The sequence below is a fragment of the Muscardinus avellanarius genome (assembly GCF_963383645.1).
Source record: "Muscardinus avellanarius genome assembly, chromosome: 5".
In the NCBI taxonomy this organism is placed as follows: domain Eukaryota; kingdom Metazoa; phylum Chordata; class Mammalia; order Rodentia; family Gliridae; genus Muscardinus; species Muscardinus avellanarius.
The window spans coordinates 8,612,987-8,631,596 of NC_137790.1; the positions used below are offsets into that span (position 1 = coordinate 8,612,987).

General features: G+C 48.1%; 1 protein-coding gene across 2 annotated transcripts in view; it reads right to left on the reverse strand.

Annotated features, from left to right (window-relative positions):
- Positions 1-18,610, reverse strand: part of SIM2 (SIM bHLH transcription factor 2) — a gene marked incomplete at both ends in the record, with an annotated part of 49,655 nt that overhangs the window by 18,413 nt on the left and 12,632 nt on the right. For both annotated transcript variants that reach the window (XM_080695440.1, XM_080695441.1), the window contains 3 exons: positions 2,614-2,813; positions 7,087-7,172; positions 8,360-8,468. In XM_080695440.1, the coding sequence (XP_080551566.1) occupies positions 2,614-2,813; positions 7,087-7,172; positions 8,360-8,468 (395 nt within the window). The remainder of the gene's footprint in view (positions 1-2,613; positions 2,814-7,086; positions 7,173-8,359; positions 8,469-18,610) is intronic.

Here is an 18,610-nt window from a genome sequence, read left to right on the forward strand (position 1 = left end):
AAAAAAAAAAAGGAGACAGTGGGGAGTCACGTGATCCCGGCTTCAGGACAAATAGGGAACAAATACACACATCCTTCATCCTGGAGGGCTCAGCCGCAATCAGCAAGTTAGGAGAGAGATCGCTGTCCCTGCTGTTCCGGCTAGATGCAGGACGGGCCCCTTGAAGGTCAGGAATTGGTGTTCAGAGCTGATGCATCGAGCCAGGAGGGTTGTAATCCCAGCAGTGGATACATTCATTGGAATGGATGTATCTGGGTGGTGGCCCAGGCTGTTGGGGTTTTGCTGGAGAAGGTGGTCCCTGGGGGTGCAGCTTGGGGATTTTATCTGGTTCCCCTCCCCTGCTCTGTCTTACTTCTGCCCTCCAGAGAAGCACCCCCTGTTCTCTCCCTCGCTCAACCTCCCCCAGCCATGCCTTGAGACCTGCGGTCCCCCGCCTCACACAGACTGAACCCGAAACCATAAGAAAATAAGTCTCCTTTCCTCTAAGTGACACGGTCAGTCTTTTTGATGATAGCTGTAAACACTGATGGAGCCACCTGCCCGTGCAGCCTAGGAGTCCACAGGCCCAGAGACACAGAGGGCTTTGTGCGTTTTTTGTTTTGTTTTGTTTTTTGGGTTATTTATTTCTTTATTTTTGTACTAGGGATTGAACCCAGTCCTTTTTATTTTTTATTTACTTTGAAACAGTCTCACTAAGTCGTTACAGCTGGCCTCGAACTTGGATCTTCCTGTCTCAGCCTCCCAGGAACTGAGATTTACTGGTGTTTGCCACAACATCGGTGGACTTTGGCTTTTCAAATGCTTCACAGCTATGATCTGATCTCATCTTTCCTAAGACTTTTTGATTATTTTTATATTTTTATATTTTGCAGTACTGGGGATGGAACCCAGGGGCATTCTACCTCTGAGCTACACCCCTAGCCCTATTTTTTTTTCCTATTATTTATTTTGAAACAGGGTCTCACTGAGTTGTGAAAGGCCCCGGTAAGTAGCTGAGGCTGTCCACGAACTGCGATCCTCCTGTCTCAGCCTCCCGAATGCTGGGATGACAAGCGTGCGCCCCCACGCCCGGCTCACAGACGGTGATTAGAGGCCCTACCAACCCAAGACCTCAAACTCTTGAGGACTTGATCATTCCACGATGTACAGTATACCTTCCTCGACACCTCTCCTCATCCCAGAGACACCATCAGCCGGCTCAGGGGCATACACCTGTTACCCCAGTACTCAGGAGGATGAGTCGGGAGGATCACAAGTTTGAGGCCCACCTGGGCAACATAGTGAGCCCCTGTCCCAAAGTAAAAACTAAAAGGAGCTGAGCAGATGTAGTTAAATGGTAGAACTCTCCTGGGCTAATCCCCAGTACCACCAAAAAGTAAAATAAAATAGATAAAAATATTGTTATTAGTTGCCAATTAAAATTAAACTTGACGCCGGGCGTGGTGGTGCACGCATGTAATCCCCACGCTTGGGAGGCGGAGACAGGAGGATCGCGCTGGTTCGGAGCCAGCCTCGCTGGCTTAAAAAGACCCTGTTTCCAAATTTAAAAAAAATATATAAAATAGGTCTGGGAGTGTAGCCCGGAGGTAGAAGGGCTTTCAGGAACCCCAGTGCCACACACACACACACAAAAAATTAAACTTGAAAGCCAGGTGTAGTGGCACACACTTGTAAGCCCAGCATTCGGGAGGCTGAGACAGGGGGATCACAGTTCAAAGGACAGACTCAGCTACTTAGTGCAGCCCTTTGCAACTCAGTGAGATCTTGCTTCAAAATAAAGAATAAAAAAATAGGGTTAGGAGTGTAGCTCGGAGGTAGAATGCCCCTGGGTTCCATCCCCAGTACTGAAAAAAAATTTAAATTTGAAAATAAAAGCAAGTGAGGCCAGACTCGGTTGAGATAAGACCCGTGCCTCCACCTCAGTCCCTGCCCCTTCCCCTAGCCCAAACCCAGGCAGGGCACCCCCGGGCTGTGGCCTGGTGTCCCCCAGGGAAGGCGAGCTCTCTGCTCCCTGCCTCGCACCTGTCTTGGCTGCCGCTGCTCTAAGGGCTCACGCAGCGCTCAGCGTGAAAAGCTGTGTTTTAAAGTCCTCCAAGCCTGGGGGAAAAGAGAGGCAGAATTCTCAGGTGATGGGCCTTCAGAAAAGTCTAACTGGAGCTGGGACCGCGGTCCACACCTGTAACCCCCGGACTTGGGAGGCTGAGCAAGGAGCGTGGCGGGTTGGAGGCCAGTCTCAGCAACTGAGTGAGGGCCTGTTTCGAAATAGAAGATAAAATGGGGCTGGGGATCTAATTCGAAGGCGGGGTGCTCCTCAGTTAAATTCCTAGTTCCAAAAATAAATAAATAAAAGCCCAACTTGTGCCCACAACACACCTTTCCATTCCAAGCCCCGGGGAAATGATCCAAGTCCAATTAATTAATTAAAGGCAGCCCCTGAGGCGGACACCCATCCTCTCCGCTCAGGACTTGATTTCATTAACGCCCCTTTCTAATCCACATTCTTCGTAGGACTTGGTCCTTACTGCGGTTTGACTCAACATGGCGACGCCTCCTGGGCCGATTTCCGGCCTCGGCACCTCGGGGATGTCGCGGCGGGGTGGGGCGCGGACCCACCTGGAGTCCAGGAAGATGAGCTTGAGGTCCAGGCTGGCCCTGAACATGAACATGTTGCTGTTCAGCTTGACCTCCGTGACGGCGCTGGGCGGCAGCGACTGGCCCACGGCCACCAGCCCCACGATCTGGTAGCAGGAGTCGTACAGGGCCGCGTCCAGCGCGTACTGCCGGATCTTCAGGTAGCCGCTGCAGTGGATGACCTGGGGAGGCAGAGGGGGCGCGGGCGGCCAGTGGGGAGGGGCCGAGCACGGCCGGCTTCTCCCCCCGCGCGGCCTGGTTGACTGCGGCACCGACGATGCCGGGCGTCTTAGGAGACGGTATCCTAAGAAAATCTAAAGCTTGTCATCCCAGCATTTGGGAGGCTGGGACGGGAGGATCGCGGTTTGAGGACAGCCTCAGCTACTATTTAGTGAGGGCCTTTGCGACTCAGTGAGACCCGGTTTCAAAGTAAGAATGAAAAATGGGGCTGGGGTGTCGCTCTGAGATAGAATGCCCCTGGGATCCATCCCCAGTACCGAGAGAGAGAGAGAGAGAGAGAGAGAGAGAGAGAGAGAGAGAGAAGAAAAAAAGAAAATCTAAGGACTGTGTTATCCTGACTGTGAGCCAGAGCGTGCCCCCACCCGGGGCTTTCTATTAAGGGAAGGATTATGAAGCTTATGAACCCGCGGCCCGGCTGTGACTACAGAACACGCCAAGTCCCTGTGGGGAGCCAGCCACTGGTCCATGGGGCTCCCCTCAAGAGTTAAAACGCTTTCGCCCTTCCAGTGGAGAAATCTGACATCTGCACCACCTGGATACACTATATGATCCAGGAAATTCGGAATTCTTTCAGTAGATTTTTTTTTTTTTTTTTTTTGGTACTAGGGATTGAACCCAGGGGTATTCTACCTCCAAGCGACACCCGCGTTTCTATATTGTTAATTTTGAAAGGGTCTTGCTAGGTTGCTGAGAGTGTCGTTATTTGCTGAGGCTGTCCTTGAAACTGCAGTCCTCCTGTCTCAGCCTCCCAAGGATGACAGGCATGTGCCACCACGCCCAGCTTCAGTAGAATTTTTTCAAATGATTTTGGTTTTTATTTACTTCATAATTCAAGGTTTTATTTTATTTTTAATACTGGGGGTTGAACTCAGGGGTATGCTACCTCTGAGCTATACCTCTGACCCTATTTTGTTTTTATTTATTTATTTATTATTTTTTATTTTTTTGATGGTACTGGGGTTCCTGGAAGCCCTTCTACCTCTGGGCTACACTCCCAGACCTATTTTATATTTATTTATTTATTTGGAAACAGGGTCTCTTAAGCCAGCGAGGCTGGCTCCGAACCAGCGCGATCCTCCTGTCTCCGCCTCCCAAGCGCGGGGATTACAAGCGTGCGCCACCACGCCCGGCCCTATTTTGTTTTTATTTTGAAACAAAGTCTTACTAAGTTGTTGAGGCTGTTCTTGGACCTGTGATCCTCCTATCTCAGCCTCCCGAGTACTAGATTTACAGGTGTACGCCATCTTGCCAGGCTTAATTCAAGGTTTTAATAAATTAACGAATTTATATATAATAAATATATAAACTTTAATAAATTAAGAATTGCTATGTAGAGGCCTTTCTACTCGTTAGAGTCAAAGGCCACACAGGAGAGGATGCACAACGTTCCAAGATGTTTTAAAAACACCTGTACCACCCTAAGCCTCAGGCTTGGGGGCATTTATACCATTTAAAGTCGGTGACTGCCGGGCGCGGTGGGCACGCTTGTGATCCCAAGCACTCGGGAGGCTGAGACCAGAGCATCGTGGTTCACAGACAGCCTCAGCTACTTAGCAAGGCCCTCTGCAACTCAGTGAGACCCTGTTTTTAAATAAAGAATAAAAAATAGGGCTGGGGGTGTAGTTCGGAGGTAGAATGCCCCTGGGTTGGGTTCCATTCTCAGTAACGTAAAACAAAACAAAAACAACGAAACTAAAGTCCGTAACCAGGCTGGGACGCGGCTCGGTGGCAGCACTTCCTTAGCACGTGTGAGGCCTGCGTTCCATCCCCACCACCACAAAAGAGTAAAGCCAGTAAAGCCTTGCTAGGATCATGACCATCACAACGGTGGTACCGAGCAGCTAAATTCTCAGCCTTAAAATTCTCTGTCTAAAAACCCTTCCTAAGCCGGGCGTGGTGGCGCACGCCTATAATCCCCGCGCTTGGGAGGCAGAGACAGGAGGATCGCACAGGTTCGAAGCCAGCCGCGCGCGCTGGCTTAGGAGACCCTGTTTCCAAAAAAAAAAAAAAAAAAAATGTAAAAATAGGTCTGGGAGTGTAGCCTGGAGGTAGAAGGGCTTCCAGGAACCCCAGTACCACCAAAAAAAAAAAAAATAAAATAATAATAATAATAATAATAATAAAATAAAATAAAAAACCTTCCTGGCAGCCTCAGCCACATAGAGAGACTCCCATCAACCTCGCGATGTCATTTCAAAACAAAATTAAACTAGGTGAGGCGGTGCATGCATGCCTGTAATCCCAGTACTTAGGAGGCCGACAGGTTGGAGGCCAGTGCAGCAATTTAATGAGACATTGTTTCAAAATAAAAAATAAAATAGGCCTGGGAGTGTATCTCAGAGGTAGAATGCCTCTGGGTTCAATCTTCAGAAAATAAAAGGAAGGGAGGAAGGGAGGGGGAAGAGGGGCAGGAGGAGAGGAGAGACAGAAAGCAGAATGGGTGTCAGCTCAAAGTAGAACGCCTCCAGGCTCCATCCCCAGCATCAAACAAACCAGCAAGCAAAGCCCCTTCCTCCAAGACTCCTGAGTGGAGGAGACATGTCTTCAGAGATGGAAAAATCTCAAAATCCTTCTCTTCTCCCAGTTCACTGACTGGGAGACCCAGGGCAAGAGGGACAGGTGAGGAGTTTTGCTTAAGATTCGACAGTTGGATAGCTCATAAGTAGTAGAAAAAGTCAAGACTCCAGTCTCCTGAAGGGTGTCTACTGGCTGCAGGATGGAGTTGGGGTCCCAACCTGGCCCAAAGAGGCCTAGAGGCTGGGACAAACAGGAATAGAAAAACGTATTTCAGCCGGGCGTGGTAGCGCAGCTCGTAATCCTCCCCGCGCTGGGGAGGCGGAGACAGGAGGATCGCGGTTCGCAGCCAGCCTCAGCAGCTTAGTGAGGCCTCTGCAACTTAGTGAGACCCTGTTTCAAAATAAAGAATAAAAAACAGGGCTGGGGTGAAGCTCAGAAGTACAACGCCCCTGGGTTCCATCCCCAGTACCATTTCCCCAATTATAAAAACAAAGTGATTAGAATCTGGAGGCGTAGTTCAGTGTTAGAGTATTTTCCTAGCATATGCAAGCCCTGTGTTCAACCCACAGCACTGCAAAACAAAACAAAACAAAACAACAACAACAGCAGCAACAACACAACAACAACAAAAACAGAAGAAATAGCCAGGCCTGATGGCACACGCTTATAATCCCAGTATTTGGGAGGCTGAGACAAGAGGATCTCAGGTTCCAGGCCAGCCTCAGCAGCTTAGGGAGACCCTGTTTCAAAATTAAAAAAGAAAAATGACTGGTGGTATAGCTCAGAGATGGAATGCCTCTGGGTTCAATCCCCAGAACCACAAAGATAAAATAAAATATAAAATAAAATGGACTGAGGGTGGGTGGAGCTTAAATGTAGAAAGACCCTGGGTTCAATCCCTAGTACTGGAACCAAAATAAATAAACAACAAAAAATAAAGTAAAAATTAAAACAGTGAATGAGGTCAAGGGCAAGGTCAAAGGGAAGAGCTCGGAGTGGAGTTCAAAGGAGGCTGAGGAGGGCCAGGGGAAGGAAGAGCCTGCGGTGGGGACGGGCTGAGGAAAAGAGGCTCCTGGGCTGGGAGGGGGCTTGGAGGAACGTTCCAGAATGAGAGGACAGAGGCGCAAAGGTGCCAAAGTGCCCGCCTTCCCCAGTACTGGTACTGGGGATTGAGCCCAGGGGCATTCTACCTCCCCCAGCCCGTTTTAAGATCCATCTCTCTCTCTTCTTTTTCTTTCTTTCTTTCTTTCTTTCTTTCTTTCTTTCTTTCTTTCTTTCGTTCATTCGGTCCAGTACTGGGGATGAAACCCAGGGACATTCTACCTATGAGATACACTCCCAGCCCTATTTTTTATCTTTATTTTGAAACAGGGTCTCACTGAGTTGCAAAGGGCCTCACTAAGTAGCTGAGGCTGTCCACAAACCACCATCCTACTGTCTCAGCCTCTGAAATGCTGGGGTTACAAGAGTGCTCCACCAAGCCTGGCTCACTTATTTATTTTGAAGCAAAGCCTTGCTAAGTTGCTCAGGCTGGCCTTAAACCTTCGATCCTCCTGTCTCATCCTCCCAAGTACTGGGATTACAGGCGTGCACCACCACGTCCGGCTCTGTGTACGCTTTTGAGTGGGGAGCGGAATATAAACCTCAGCAGAGACGCCACCCGTCCCTGCCTTCCCATCCCCCTAGGACCCCGTGTACCTTGTATCCGCTGCACGTCAGGCCCGCGTTTCTTTTGGCCAAGACACACTTCATCCGGAGGAAGAACGACCTCTCTATCTCGTACTCTGAAAGCAGGAGCGGTGTTCACGGGCGGCTGTCCTACCTGCTTCCCCATCTTCCTTGCCCCCAGCATCAAGAAATTCCCGGGGCCGCAGGCAGCCAGGGGCCGGCTGCTCTGCACTCTGACCTGACCCAGACAGCTTCTACCTGTGGCCCAGGTCTGGCGGGGGCGGGCAGAGACCGGCCCTGTCCTGGTGTGGCTTCCTTGGGCTCCAAGGAGGGCCCCAGCCAGAGCCTGGGCACAGCCAGCCGGAGTTAGGGTTCAGGGAGTGGGCTTGGCACAGCTCCATCTGCCCCCATCCACTCCCGGAGGCCGCTGGGTGGCTTGGGAGAACCGCCTGGGCCAGCCCTGCGGTGGGGCCTGGGGTACCAGGAGACACAGAGGAGTCTGACTCCCTTCAGGGGAGCTGATATTAAGTTCCAGACACAACTTAGACCCTGTCACTGCAGAGGGGCCACCACACACCCCTCCTGCCAGCCTGCTGTGGGTGCCCAGACCCAGCGTGGTCCGATCAAAGCTTGGCCCTCGTTACTGGTCCTGGGAGAACTCCTAGTCTCGGCCTTCCCAGGTCCCCCTTTCTTTCTTTGCAGCTCCCCCTCCCGCAAATCTCTGTCCTCACTATGGCAACTATATATGAGCTTCTCCTAAGGGACCTCTCTCTGCTCTAAGGAGCATCGGCACTCCGAGGAATCACCAGAGATGGGCCTACGCCTCTGGGTGCGTGGGTGGGTTACCCCACTCTAAATAAATATGCACTCAGTGGAGGCTAATACATTTATTTATTTTGGGTACCGAGGTTTGAACCCAGGGGCATTCTGCCTCTGAGCTACATCCTTGTTCCTTTTTATTTATTTTACTTTTATCTTCAAATTGGGTCTTAAGTTGCTGAGGCTGTCCTCGAACCTGCCACCCTCCTGTCTCAGCCTCTCCAGTACTGGGATTCTGGGCACGTGCCACTGCACTTGGCTTGGCGTTTCTTTATTTCTTCTCCGTGTCTGGGGCCACGGCACACATGAGACTCATTAGTCAGCATGAGTAAAGTAGAATAATAAATAAACAAAGCAAATCTCAGAGGCATAAACGCACGCCCCACTTGGGTGCTACGTGTCCCCAGCGTCACGGTGCAAACCCAAGCCCAGTCACAGGGCACAGTCCCTAGCTGGTGTCCCGGTGTCGGCGCGGGCGGCGTACCTTGCAGCAGGTGATGGTGAAGGGGTGGGTGCGCCGTGAGGACCGCCGTCATCTCGTCGTGGTCGGAAGGATGGATGTACTCGTAGATACTGTTGCCCGTGAGTTCCACCTGCAGAGCGAGCCGAGGGTCAGCAAGGTCACGGGACTTCAGGGCTGACACCCACTGGGTGCGAGCCGAGGGTCAGCAAGGTCACGGGACTTCAGGGCTGACACCCAATGGGTGCGAGCCAAGGGTCAGCAAGGTCACGGGACTTCAGGGCTGACACCCACTGGGTGCGAGCCGAGGGTCAGCAAGGTCACGGGACTTCAGGGCTGACACCCACTGGGTGTGTTCCAGGTTCTCAAACTCTGCCTGGACGGGACTTTAGCCTCTGCCCACGACCCACACCTTTGTCAAACGCAGACGTGTTTTCCTTTCTTGGAACCGTGGGCCACACTCGGCTCTGAGCTTAGAGCCAGGAGTCTCCGGGAGCTACAGGATGTGAAGGTGGCTTTGGAGGCCCCCACGGGACCACCTCCTGCAGATGGGAGCAGAACTGAGCGGGCCTCTGTCCTTCCCCCTGGCTCACAGCAGCCTGGGGTGACCAGCTGGCTGGGACACCAAGCGCCATGACCCTGCTGCGGTCCCCGAGAGCCTCGTTCACTCTGGGGGGACAGGCCGGGAGCCCCGGGGCTCGGCTGCAGGGAGAAGGCCTCTGGTTCCACAAAGCCCCTTTTTCACTGGCTTTGAACCGTGCCCCTCAGGCACTGCCAGCCCCGGCTCCTGTTGCCAGAATATGTCTCTGGACTTCCTGGTCAGAGATGACTGGGTGAATTCTAGGGCCTCGCCCAGGGGTGCGGTGCGGCAGGTCTCCTTGCGACTTGACCCAGGCCAGAAAACTCCACGTAGCGTGGCGCTCACTTCCTGGGGTTGCGCCCTCAACACTCGGACACCGCCTACCCCCACGCAGGCCTCAGGCTGGACCCTGCGAAGCAGGGAGAGGCGGCTCCAGGAAACCCCCAAAGCTCCGAGGCCTACACAGAGGTCCCTGGGGGTCCAGTGTCTGACCCGGGAACCTGCCAAATGTTCTTGTGAACACAAAGGCCACAAGAAAATGTGCTACTGGATTCTCAAGGCCCGGGCCTCTCGCCCATCTTAAGGTGGGCTGAGGCACAGAATGTTCCAGAAATCACCCCCAGAACGGCCTTCTGAGCACTGGTGATCTGGTCCTGTTTTAGGGCCATACCTATAGCTGGGGGTGACAGACAAGGATGGAGTCGGTGTACCCCACTATTGGTCAGGGGAGCACCAGGGGCAATGAGGTAATTCCAGCCAGTGGGGACCCCAAAGCCAGCATGGGGTATTCGAAACACTCAAGAAAATAGCCTTGGCTGGCGAAGGACCTCGGGTGGGTCTTACGATGTCCTCTCAGGCCCACCCAAGGGGGCGTGCGGCCTGAGACAGCACCCTGAGGTTGTGGTGTTTATGCGTCTGGCGTGTGTGTGTGTGTGTGTGTGTGTGTGTGTGTGTGTGTGTGTTACTGGAACCCAGGTGCATTCTACCACTGGGCTACACCTGCAATCCTTTTTAATTTTTATTTTGAGGCAGGGTCTCGCCACGTTGCTGAGGCTGGCCTTGAGGCAGCGGTCCTCCTGCCTCAGCCTCCTCAGTCTCTGTGACCACAGATGTGGGCGTTCAGCGTTGGCGCCTTTAGGTGTGCGTCGCTGCAGGGTGCGCTGGGAGGGTGCTGCTCTTAGTAGGAGGCTCAGGATAGTCCTGGGTGCCAGCAGCCAGGTGGCTTAGTGGGAGGTTCTTCTGGGAGCCTTCCCTCCGAATTAGCATGAGCCCCGGCCCTTACTTGGGAGCTTGCTCTTCCTTAAGATGTGGGAGTTGTGTATGATGCTTCTGGCCTGCTCAGTAATCTCACCCCCAGACAGCTCCCAAGGTCCTATTTGCTGCATTATTCATGGGATGTTTCCTTCCAATATTATGCAAACAGGCAACGGAGAGCGTCCTGTTAGAGAAATCCGCCCCACCACCTACCTAATACTCACCTCCCCCACTGGCCAGGGCTTGGCCCGCGGAACCCGCAGATGGGCCCCAGCGCAAAGTTATGAAGTCATGCCATTAAACAAATAGCAAAAATGAACCGCTCTTTCAGATCATTCCCGTTAAGCCTTTAAAAGTTTAAATCAATCAGCAACCCTGAGACGGGCCAGTGTTCTTGTCCCTGAAGGTTGGCAACTGTGGAGAGGACTGTGAAGCTCTCTCCAAATGGGGGGTTCGAGGCTAACACGGAGAGGAGAGGGCTTTTTATTTTTTCTAACTCCGTATTTCAATGGCGTATTTTATTTACTTATTTGTGTGTGTGCGGCACTGCATCGAACTCGCCTCACACATGCTAAGCAAGTGCTCTACCACTGAGCTACACCGCCAGCCTGGCTTATTGTTTAAAAGAGAAAAAGAGAGAAAGAAAGAAGAAAGAAAGAAAGAAAGAAAGAAAGAAAGAAAGAAAGAAAGAAAGAAAGAAAAGGAAGGAAGGAAGGAAGGAAGGAAGGAAGGGAGGGAGGGAGGGAGGGAGAAGGAGTTTGTATTGGCCTATCATTTCTCCCTTACCTGCAGTTTTAGGGGAAAATGATCCATTTGTTTTGTTTCAATTTCTTTTTGAGAGAAAAAAAAGGAACTAACTGATGTCACTACTGAGAGTCGTCCTCAGGAACTCGGAGAAGCCCCATCGCTGCTTAGAGAGCAGATTTGCAATCTCAACCCAGAAGATAAGAAAATCAAAATCAACTCCTCTGATTTCAAAGCCCCTGTTCTCGGCACAGGCTGGAGGACGAGGGGGCTGTAGAGCTATGGGTGAAGGGCTGGATTTTCTGAATTCTGGGGTCCATTATAAAATGGACAGGGAACTCAGATGTGGTGGCGCACACCCGTAATCCCGGTACGAGGGAGGCTGAGACAGGAGGGTCGCAGGCTTGAGACTGGCCTCAGCAACTTGATGAGACCCTCAGAAAATTAGCAGGATTCATTTTCAAAATAAAAATGAATAAAAGCTGGGGGTATACCTCGACAGTAGAATGCCACTGGGTTTAATCTATGGAAAGAAAGAAAGAAAGAAAGGAAGGAAGGAAGGAAGGAAGGAAGGAAGGAAGGAAGGAAGGAAGGAAGGAAAGAAGCCGGGCGTGGTGGCGCACGCTTGTAATCCCCGCGCTTGGGAGGCTGAGACAGGAGGATCGCACAGGTTCGAAGCCAGCCTCAGCTGCTTAGTGAGACCCTGTTTCCAAATAAAATATAAAAAAGGTCTGGGAGTGTAGCCCGGAGGTAGAAAGCCTCTGGGTTCCACCCCCAGTACCACCAACAAAAGAAAGAAAGAAAGAAAGAAAGAAAGAAAGAAAGAAAGAAAGAAAGAAAGAAAGAAAAAGAAAAAAGAAAGAGGAGGGAAGGAAGGAAGGAAGGAAGGGAAAGGAAGGGAAGAAAGGAGAGAGAGAAATAGAGAAAGAAAGTAAGATGGATGGGGAGACTATAAGGTTGTCTAGAAAGTAAAACAGCCCTCAAATGACAGGAATGTTTTTAAAGAACAACTTTTGGAATGATAAAACGGTGCTGACCTTAATGCAAAGTGATGCTTGGCATGTGTTTCCTGTATTTACTTATCTATTCCTGCTTTTGAATGCTGGAAGAAAAGTGGCGACCTTGCCCAAAAAATAAATAAGTAAAAAATTAAGAAAGTAGACGGTTGTCGCTATAAAACTCCCCAGGTCTCATACATCAGTCTTATTAAAACAGAACGTCGATTAACTATTTTAGTATTTGCAAAACTCTGCTACTACAAAATGAATGACTTTCCTACTAAGAGCTTTTTTATGTTTTGCTGAATAGCTTTTCTTCCTGCCAAGAAAGCTGCAGATGACGGGCAGAGCACTAAAAGGACGTGCTCTGGGGGGAGGGCCTGGGCCTGGGCACTCAGAAAATGTACATTACTCCGTGTGGGGTGTTTGGCCGAGTACGGTAAATTGAGCGTTTTAAAATAAGATGGTTTGGGCTTCAGGGTTCAAGTTATGTCAACAAACATAAAACATCATTCTTGGTCTTCATTTCTAGAGAGATTAGGTCTTGTGCCTCTAACCAACACCGTCCTATTTTTATGATTGTGTTTCTGGTTTCAGTCTCAAATATTACAGTTTTTAATGTGGCTCATAAACAGCTATTTCATATGGATCTATATGTCGTTGAAAATGCACAATAGTTGCCTAGATGTTATGTGGCATAAGCAACTTTGGTAAGGAAATTCAAAGCCCGAAGATACTTAAAAATGTACACAGAGGCTACACAGGAATTTCCCCCTTTCCTCAAATATAAGTAAAAAGAACTCCATTAACAGCAACAACGAAGGAAATAAGCCATTTCATGATTGTCCGTGGGTAAGAGTGTTGCTCCAACACCAACCTGTCCAAATATATTTTAAATGTAACTTTATGCTGTGTGCATTTCAAACCTCATTATGAGGTAAAATTACAATGTGCCAATAAAAGTATTTTTGAAAGTTTATTAGCAGATGTGATACAAATAAAGGCTTATGAAAACACATTCAGATAACCAGGCACGGTGACACATGCTTATAATCCCAGCCTTTGGGAGGCTGAGACAGGAGGATCGCAGGTTCACGGCCAGCCTCAGCTACTACTTAGTGAGGCCCTTTGCAAGTCAGTGAGACCCTAATTCAAACTAAAGAATAAAAAAAAAAAAAATAGGGCTGGGAGTGTAGCTCGGAGGTAGAATGCCCCTGGATTCCATCCCCAGTACAGCAAAAATAAATAAATAGATAAATAAATAGATAAATAAAAATAAAATAAATAAAACCACATTCAGATAGAAATTAAATGTATCTTTATGTGTGTGTGCAAACCCAAAACAGATTTTCCGAGTCCAAAGTGTGTAATCCCCATCGCCTGGACCCTGAGCCGAGGAGAGGCCTTGCACTTTGGGCTTATCTCTGTCATATTTTAGTACTGAAGTTTGATGACAATGATGACTTGTTTACTAGTTCAAGAGCAAAAGTAAGCCAATAAACTCTGCCATAGAAAGCAACTATCTTATTCTAAAATTTGAAAAAAAAGTTTACCCAGGTGTGTTTTGTTTGTTTGGGTTTTGTTTGTTAGTTTGTTTCTGTGGTGCCGTGGATTGAATCCAGGGGCATCCTATCTCCAGCTACACCCACCGGCCCTTTTTATGTTGTGTTTTGAAACAGGGGCTCGCTAGGTTGCTGAAAGTCACCTGTAATCCCAGCTACTCAGGACACGGAGCCACAGGTTCAATGCCAGCCTTGTCTACTTAACGAGACTCTGTCTCAAAATTAAATTTTAAATTATCTGGGGATGGAGCTCCGTGATAGAGCTCTTGCCTAGCATTCCAGGCCCTGGGTTTAATCCCCACTACTGGAAAACAAATCTTTAAATAGAAATGGGCTATACCACATAAAGAACTATTTTACTTCTTCAAGTAAACAATTCAGATGGTTATTTAGAGAACTCGGACCCAAAACAGGACAAAACAGAACAATCTTCCTTTGCTGTGAATCTCCGCATCATTCTAGCAGAAGTGGGTGCTTACGTGCTCAACGCCCTCTAAGACTTGACTTAATATGAACATCGCTGGATGATGGGATGTCACTGAGAGAAACCGAAAGTTCTTGGAACACAAAATAGCACAAGGAAATATAAACAAACTATCGCTCTTCACCCAAAACCCTGTTCAATTTTCTTTCTTTTATCTGTGTGTGTATGTGTGTGTAATGCACCGGAGAGTGATCCCAGGGGTACTCTGCCGCTGAGCTACACTCTCAAACCTATTTTATATATTTTTTTTTATTTTGAAACAAGGTCTCACTAAGATTTAGACGGCCTCCATATGTTGCCAAGGCTGGTTACAAAACCTGTGATCCTCCTGTCTCGGCATCCCAAGTACTGGGATGCCAAGCATGTGCTACCGTGCCTGGTGCCAAAACCTGTTTAAGGATTACTTTGCCGACTTATGGATAAGGTTGTTTTGTGTTGCTGAGGACTGACATTTAGGGGCATTTTACTGTCGAGCTACATCTCCAGCCCTTTTTATTTATTTTTTCTGAAGCGAGTTCTCACTAGGTTGTAGAGAATCTTGCTCCACGGGTGAATCTACCCTTGAACCTTCTATCCTCCCGTCTCAGCTTCCCAAGCTGGGATCACAGGCATGTGCCGCTCCTGGCTCTGGGTAAGACTTCATTAACACATTTTGTGTTTATGCTGGCATCAAACTCAGGGCCTTGCTAAGTAAGGGCACTATTACTGAGCTATGGCCTAGTCCAGAATCGTATTTTAATACAGTTTTGTGTCCACTATCTTTGTCTGACTTTTTGCTAATATACAATCTAAAAGGTGCAAAACATTTTTTTAAAGAGCAGTTGTATATTTGGCGTCCTATTCAATACTTTATTTTACTATTTAAGTAAAGAAGACAGAAAAAAATACACATTGCCATTCTGCCTAGATTTCCTTCTGTGGAGTTAATCACGAACAGGAGGCAGATCTGAGAGACGTTTGCTATTGCTTATTTAAGCAGTTCACCATGGCACACTCCCCAGACGTTGACGGAGGGCTCGTGTTGGCATTAAAATTTTTTCGTAGCTGCGGACTGAGACTAACACAGCCCCTCTGAGAAATTAGAAGTCCGATTTTTTTAATGTAATTTACAGATCACTTGGACTTATCTTTTTTTAAAACTGTTCCCTCTACTAGCAACACAGAAACCAAAGGTCTCTCTACAACTTTCTCAGAAAATGGTAATAAACAGCCTCAGTCCCCTTTCAAAATGAAAATACAAAGTCACATTCCTGCCCATGATCAGGGGGGGCGGCGGGCACGCTTGTCATCCCAGCATTCGGGAGGCTGAGACGGGAGGATCGCGGTTCACGGACAGCCTCGGCTACTACTTAGTGAGTCTCTTTGCAACTCAGTGAGACTCTGCTTCAAAATAAAGAATAAAAAATAGGGCTGGGGGTGGGGGCTCAGACCCGCAAAAACAAAACAAAAACAAAGGCAGAGCCATACTTTCACTTGCAAAGCCGCCTGGATTCTCTTCCTGTCAGTTAATCATGAATGGAAGCATATTTGTTACCTGTCCAATGTTTTGGGTTGTTTGAAAGACTGTGTTCATAATCAGTCGACTCTATTTCTCATATTTAAGAAGGGAATACAGGGAGAGGAGGAACAAGGTAGGCTGAGCTGCTTGACGGGAGGAACGGGGTATAACATCTAGTGATTTGCCGCACAGGCCGAGCGACAGGAGGCCCTGACTGACCTTCCCTTTTGTGGCTCCCTCTGGCTTATAAATCACAGAAGACAATTATTCCCATCCGTTTTTCAACATGCTCCTGAAAAAGGGTCATTGTTAAATTATTTATATTTCTGGGACATTAAGCACTCGCCCTATGAAACAATGGAAATCAAATAACTGATTACATTTCCCTCTTTTGTTTGGCTGCTAGGGAGCTCAGATTTAAATTTAATATTCAATAATAGTGGCTAGCAATTCCTAAAAATTTTAGATCAGTCATCTTAACAGTATATGGAATATGCGGTCATGTTTGTGACATTAGTGCAAAACTGTCAAAAGGTTTTATAAGGCTGGACGTGGTGGCCACGCTTGTCATCCCCGCGCTTGGGAGGTGGAGACAGGAGGATCGCGCAGGTTCGAAGCCAGCCGCGCTAGCTTAAGAGACCTTGTTTCCAAATAAAATTATAAAATAGGTCTGGGAGTGTAGCCCGGAGGTAGAAGGGCTTCCAGGAACCCCAGTACCACCACCAAAAAAAAAAAAAAAGGTTTTATAAATTACAGTTGAAAGTGGTTAATAATCCAATCAAGGTCATTTGGCCAAAGATCAGGTCAGAAGTAGAAACCAGTTTGGGTAAACTAATTAATTTATTAAACCAGTCTGGGTAAAACTAATTAATTCTAATTCTCCCAGTACTTGGAAGGCTGACACGGGAGGATCGCAGGTTCAAAGCCAGCCTTGGCAATGTAGCAATGCTCAGAAAACTGGTGAGATCCTGTTTCCAAATAAAAGAAATAAAAAAAATTGGGCTGGGGGCATGACTTGGAGGTAGAATAATGCCTCTAGGTTCAATCCTCAGTACCAAAATAATAATAATAATAATAATAATAATAATAATAATAAATTAATTCTAAATAAGACAAGGTGAAGATTTAGAAAATAGAAACTATAGCTGTGTAGTGGCACACACTTGTAATCCCGGTACTTGGGAAGCTGAGACAGGAAGATTACAGGTTTGTGCCAGCCTCAGCTACTTAGTGAGGCTCTCTACTATTTAAGCCCTCTGCAACTTAGTGAGACCCTGTTTCAGAATAAAGAATAAAAAATAGGGCTGGGGGTGTAGCTCAGAGGTAGAATGGCCCTGGGTTCAATCACCAGTACCAGCGCCGGGCATGGTGGCGCACGCTTGTAATCCCTGCGCTTGGGAGGCGGAGACAGGAGGATTGCACTGGTTTGGAGCCAGCTTAAGAGACCATTTCCACATAAAAAAAAAAAAGTTAAAAAATAGGTCTGGTAGTTTATCCCGGAGGTAGAAGGGCTTCCAGGAACCCCAGTACTACCAAAAAAAAAAAAAAAAAAAAAAAAATCACCAGTACCATACACACAAAAAAAGAAATAAAAAAAGAAAAGAAAAGAAAATAGTAACTACGAAACATGTAGAAAATTTTATTTTTTAGTTTGTTTTGTTGTTGTTGTTTGTTTTGATCCTGGAGAAGAGAAGCCAGGGCTTGTAAAAGCCATGCACCCGCTCTGCCGCTGAGCTACACACCCGGCCCCATAGAAACAGGAAGTATCATACTCTTAAGAGTATTCCCAGTGACACGTACAGTAATCTCATGAATCACATAGGGCAAAAGTCAAGCCTTGGTAGACTCCGGCGAGCCGGCCTCTTAAGAGCAGAGAAAGACCAACTTTCAAATAGTTTAACATGCAATTCCTCTTCAAGAGAGCTTTGCATAGGAAAAAAACAAAAAGGTTTTTTTTCTTCTTCTTGTTTTGTCTTTTTAAATGTATTAGCAGTAAAAGGAAAGGAATTCAACCAACTGTGAGTTTCCAAATTTGGTGATTTTGCTTTTCACTGAGGAGACAAGCCACGTCAATCAGCCCGCGTCACAAGAGGCTGGTGCAAGTCACCTCTGGGTCTGTCACTGACTCCAGTGAGTCCTCTCCTGTGTTGAAGTCACACTGATCAGCTTACAATTGCAAGGAACATTTAGTTCCTACATTTATTTTAAAATGTGCCTTTTATCACCCGCGCCACGCTTGTTAAGTCACACGTACGACTGGGAACGATCGTCAACCTCTCTCTGTTGGGACTTGCGGTTGCGAGGGCAGCCTAACCCTCCCTCGGCCCCTGGGCTGGCTGGGGGTAGACAAGCGGGGCTCACCTCTTTCCTCTCGGGGCTGTACCCCCTTTCAGGAGATGATTCCACAATTCCAGCACTAGAATGGGCAATATTAAAATGTCCTGAAGAAACCAGGACCTTGTAGTACAAAACAGTAGTAAACGGAGGTTTATGAGTTTCTATCACAAGCATATAAAATGCTTTACTGAAACAACCACTGAACTGGAAAAACGCAGGGAAAATGACCCTGAATTCCACGCGAACACTCGTAAATCCACCCCTTCCCCGTGTCTCCCCAAAGCACATGATGTGTAAACCCTACTCTGACTTCCCTCTCACTTCTTAGCCACACAGGTCCCACGTGCAGCCCAGCAAGGGCGCACCAAAAGCCCCCCGGGGAACCTCTTTTCTGTACCGTCTACCACGATTATATGAGGAGACCGTGAAGGGGGTAGAGACCTCTCAGAACAAGGCTGGGCACAGTAAAGACAGGCTAGCCACTAACTCAAGGAAAATAAAGTACAAAGGTCAAGTCAACAAGAAAACCCCGTGGGCCATCCTAAGAAGGGGATTGGGGCTGAGGGATGTAACTCAGTAGTAGAGCATGAGGTCCTGAGTTCAAACCCCACCATTGCAGGAACAAATTTGCAATTATGAATTATATTCATCCACAAAAGCAGACTTATTTTTTTGGTACTGGAGATGGAACCAAGGGGCATTCTACCTCCAAGCCGCACCCCCAGCCCTATTTTTTTATTCTTTATTTTGAAACAGGGTCTCACTGAGTTGCAAAGGGCCTTGCTAAGTAGCTGAGGCTTTCTGGGAACCGCGATCCT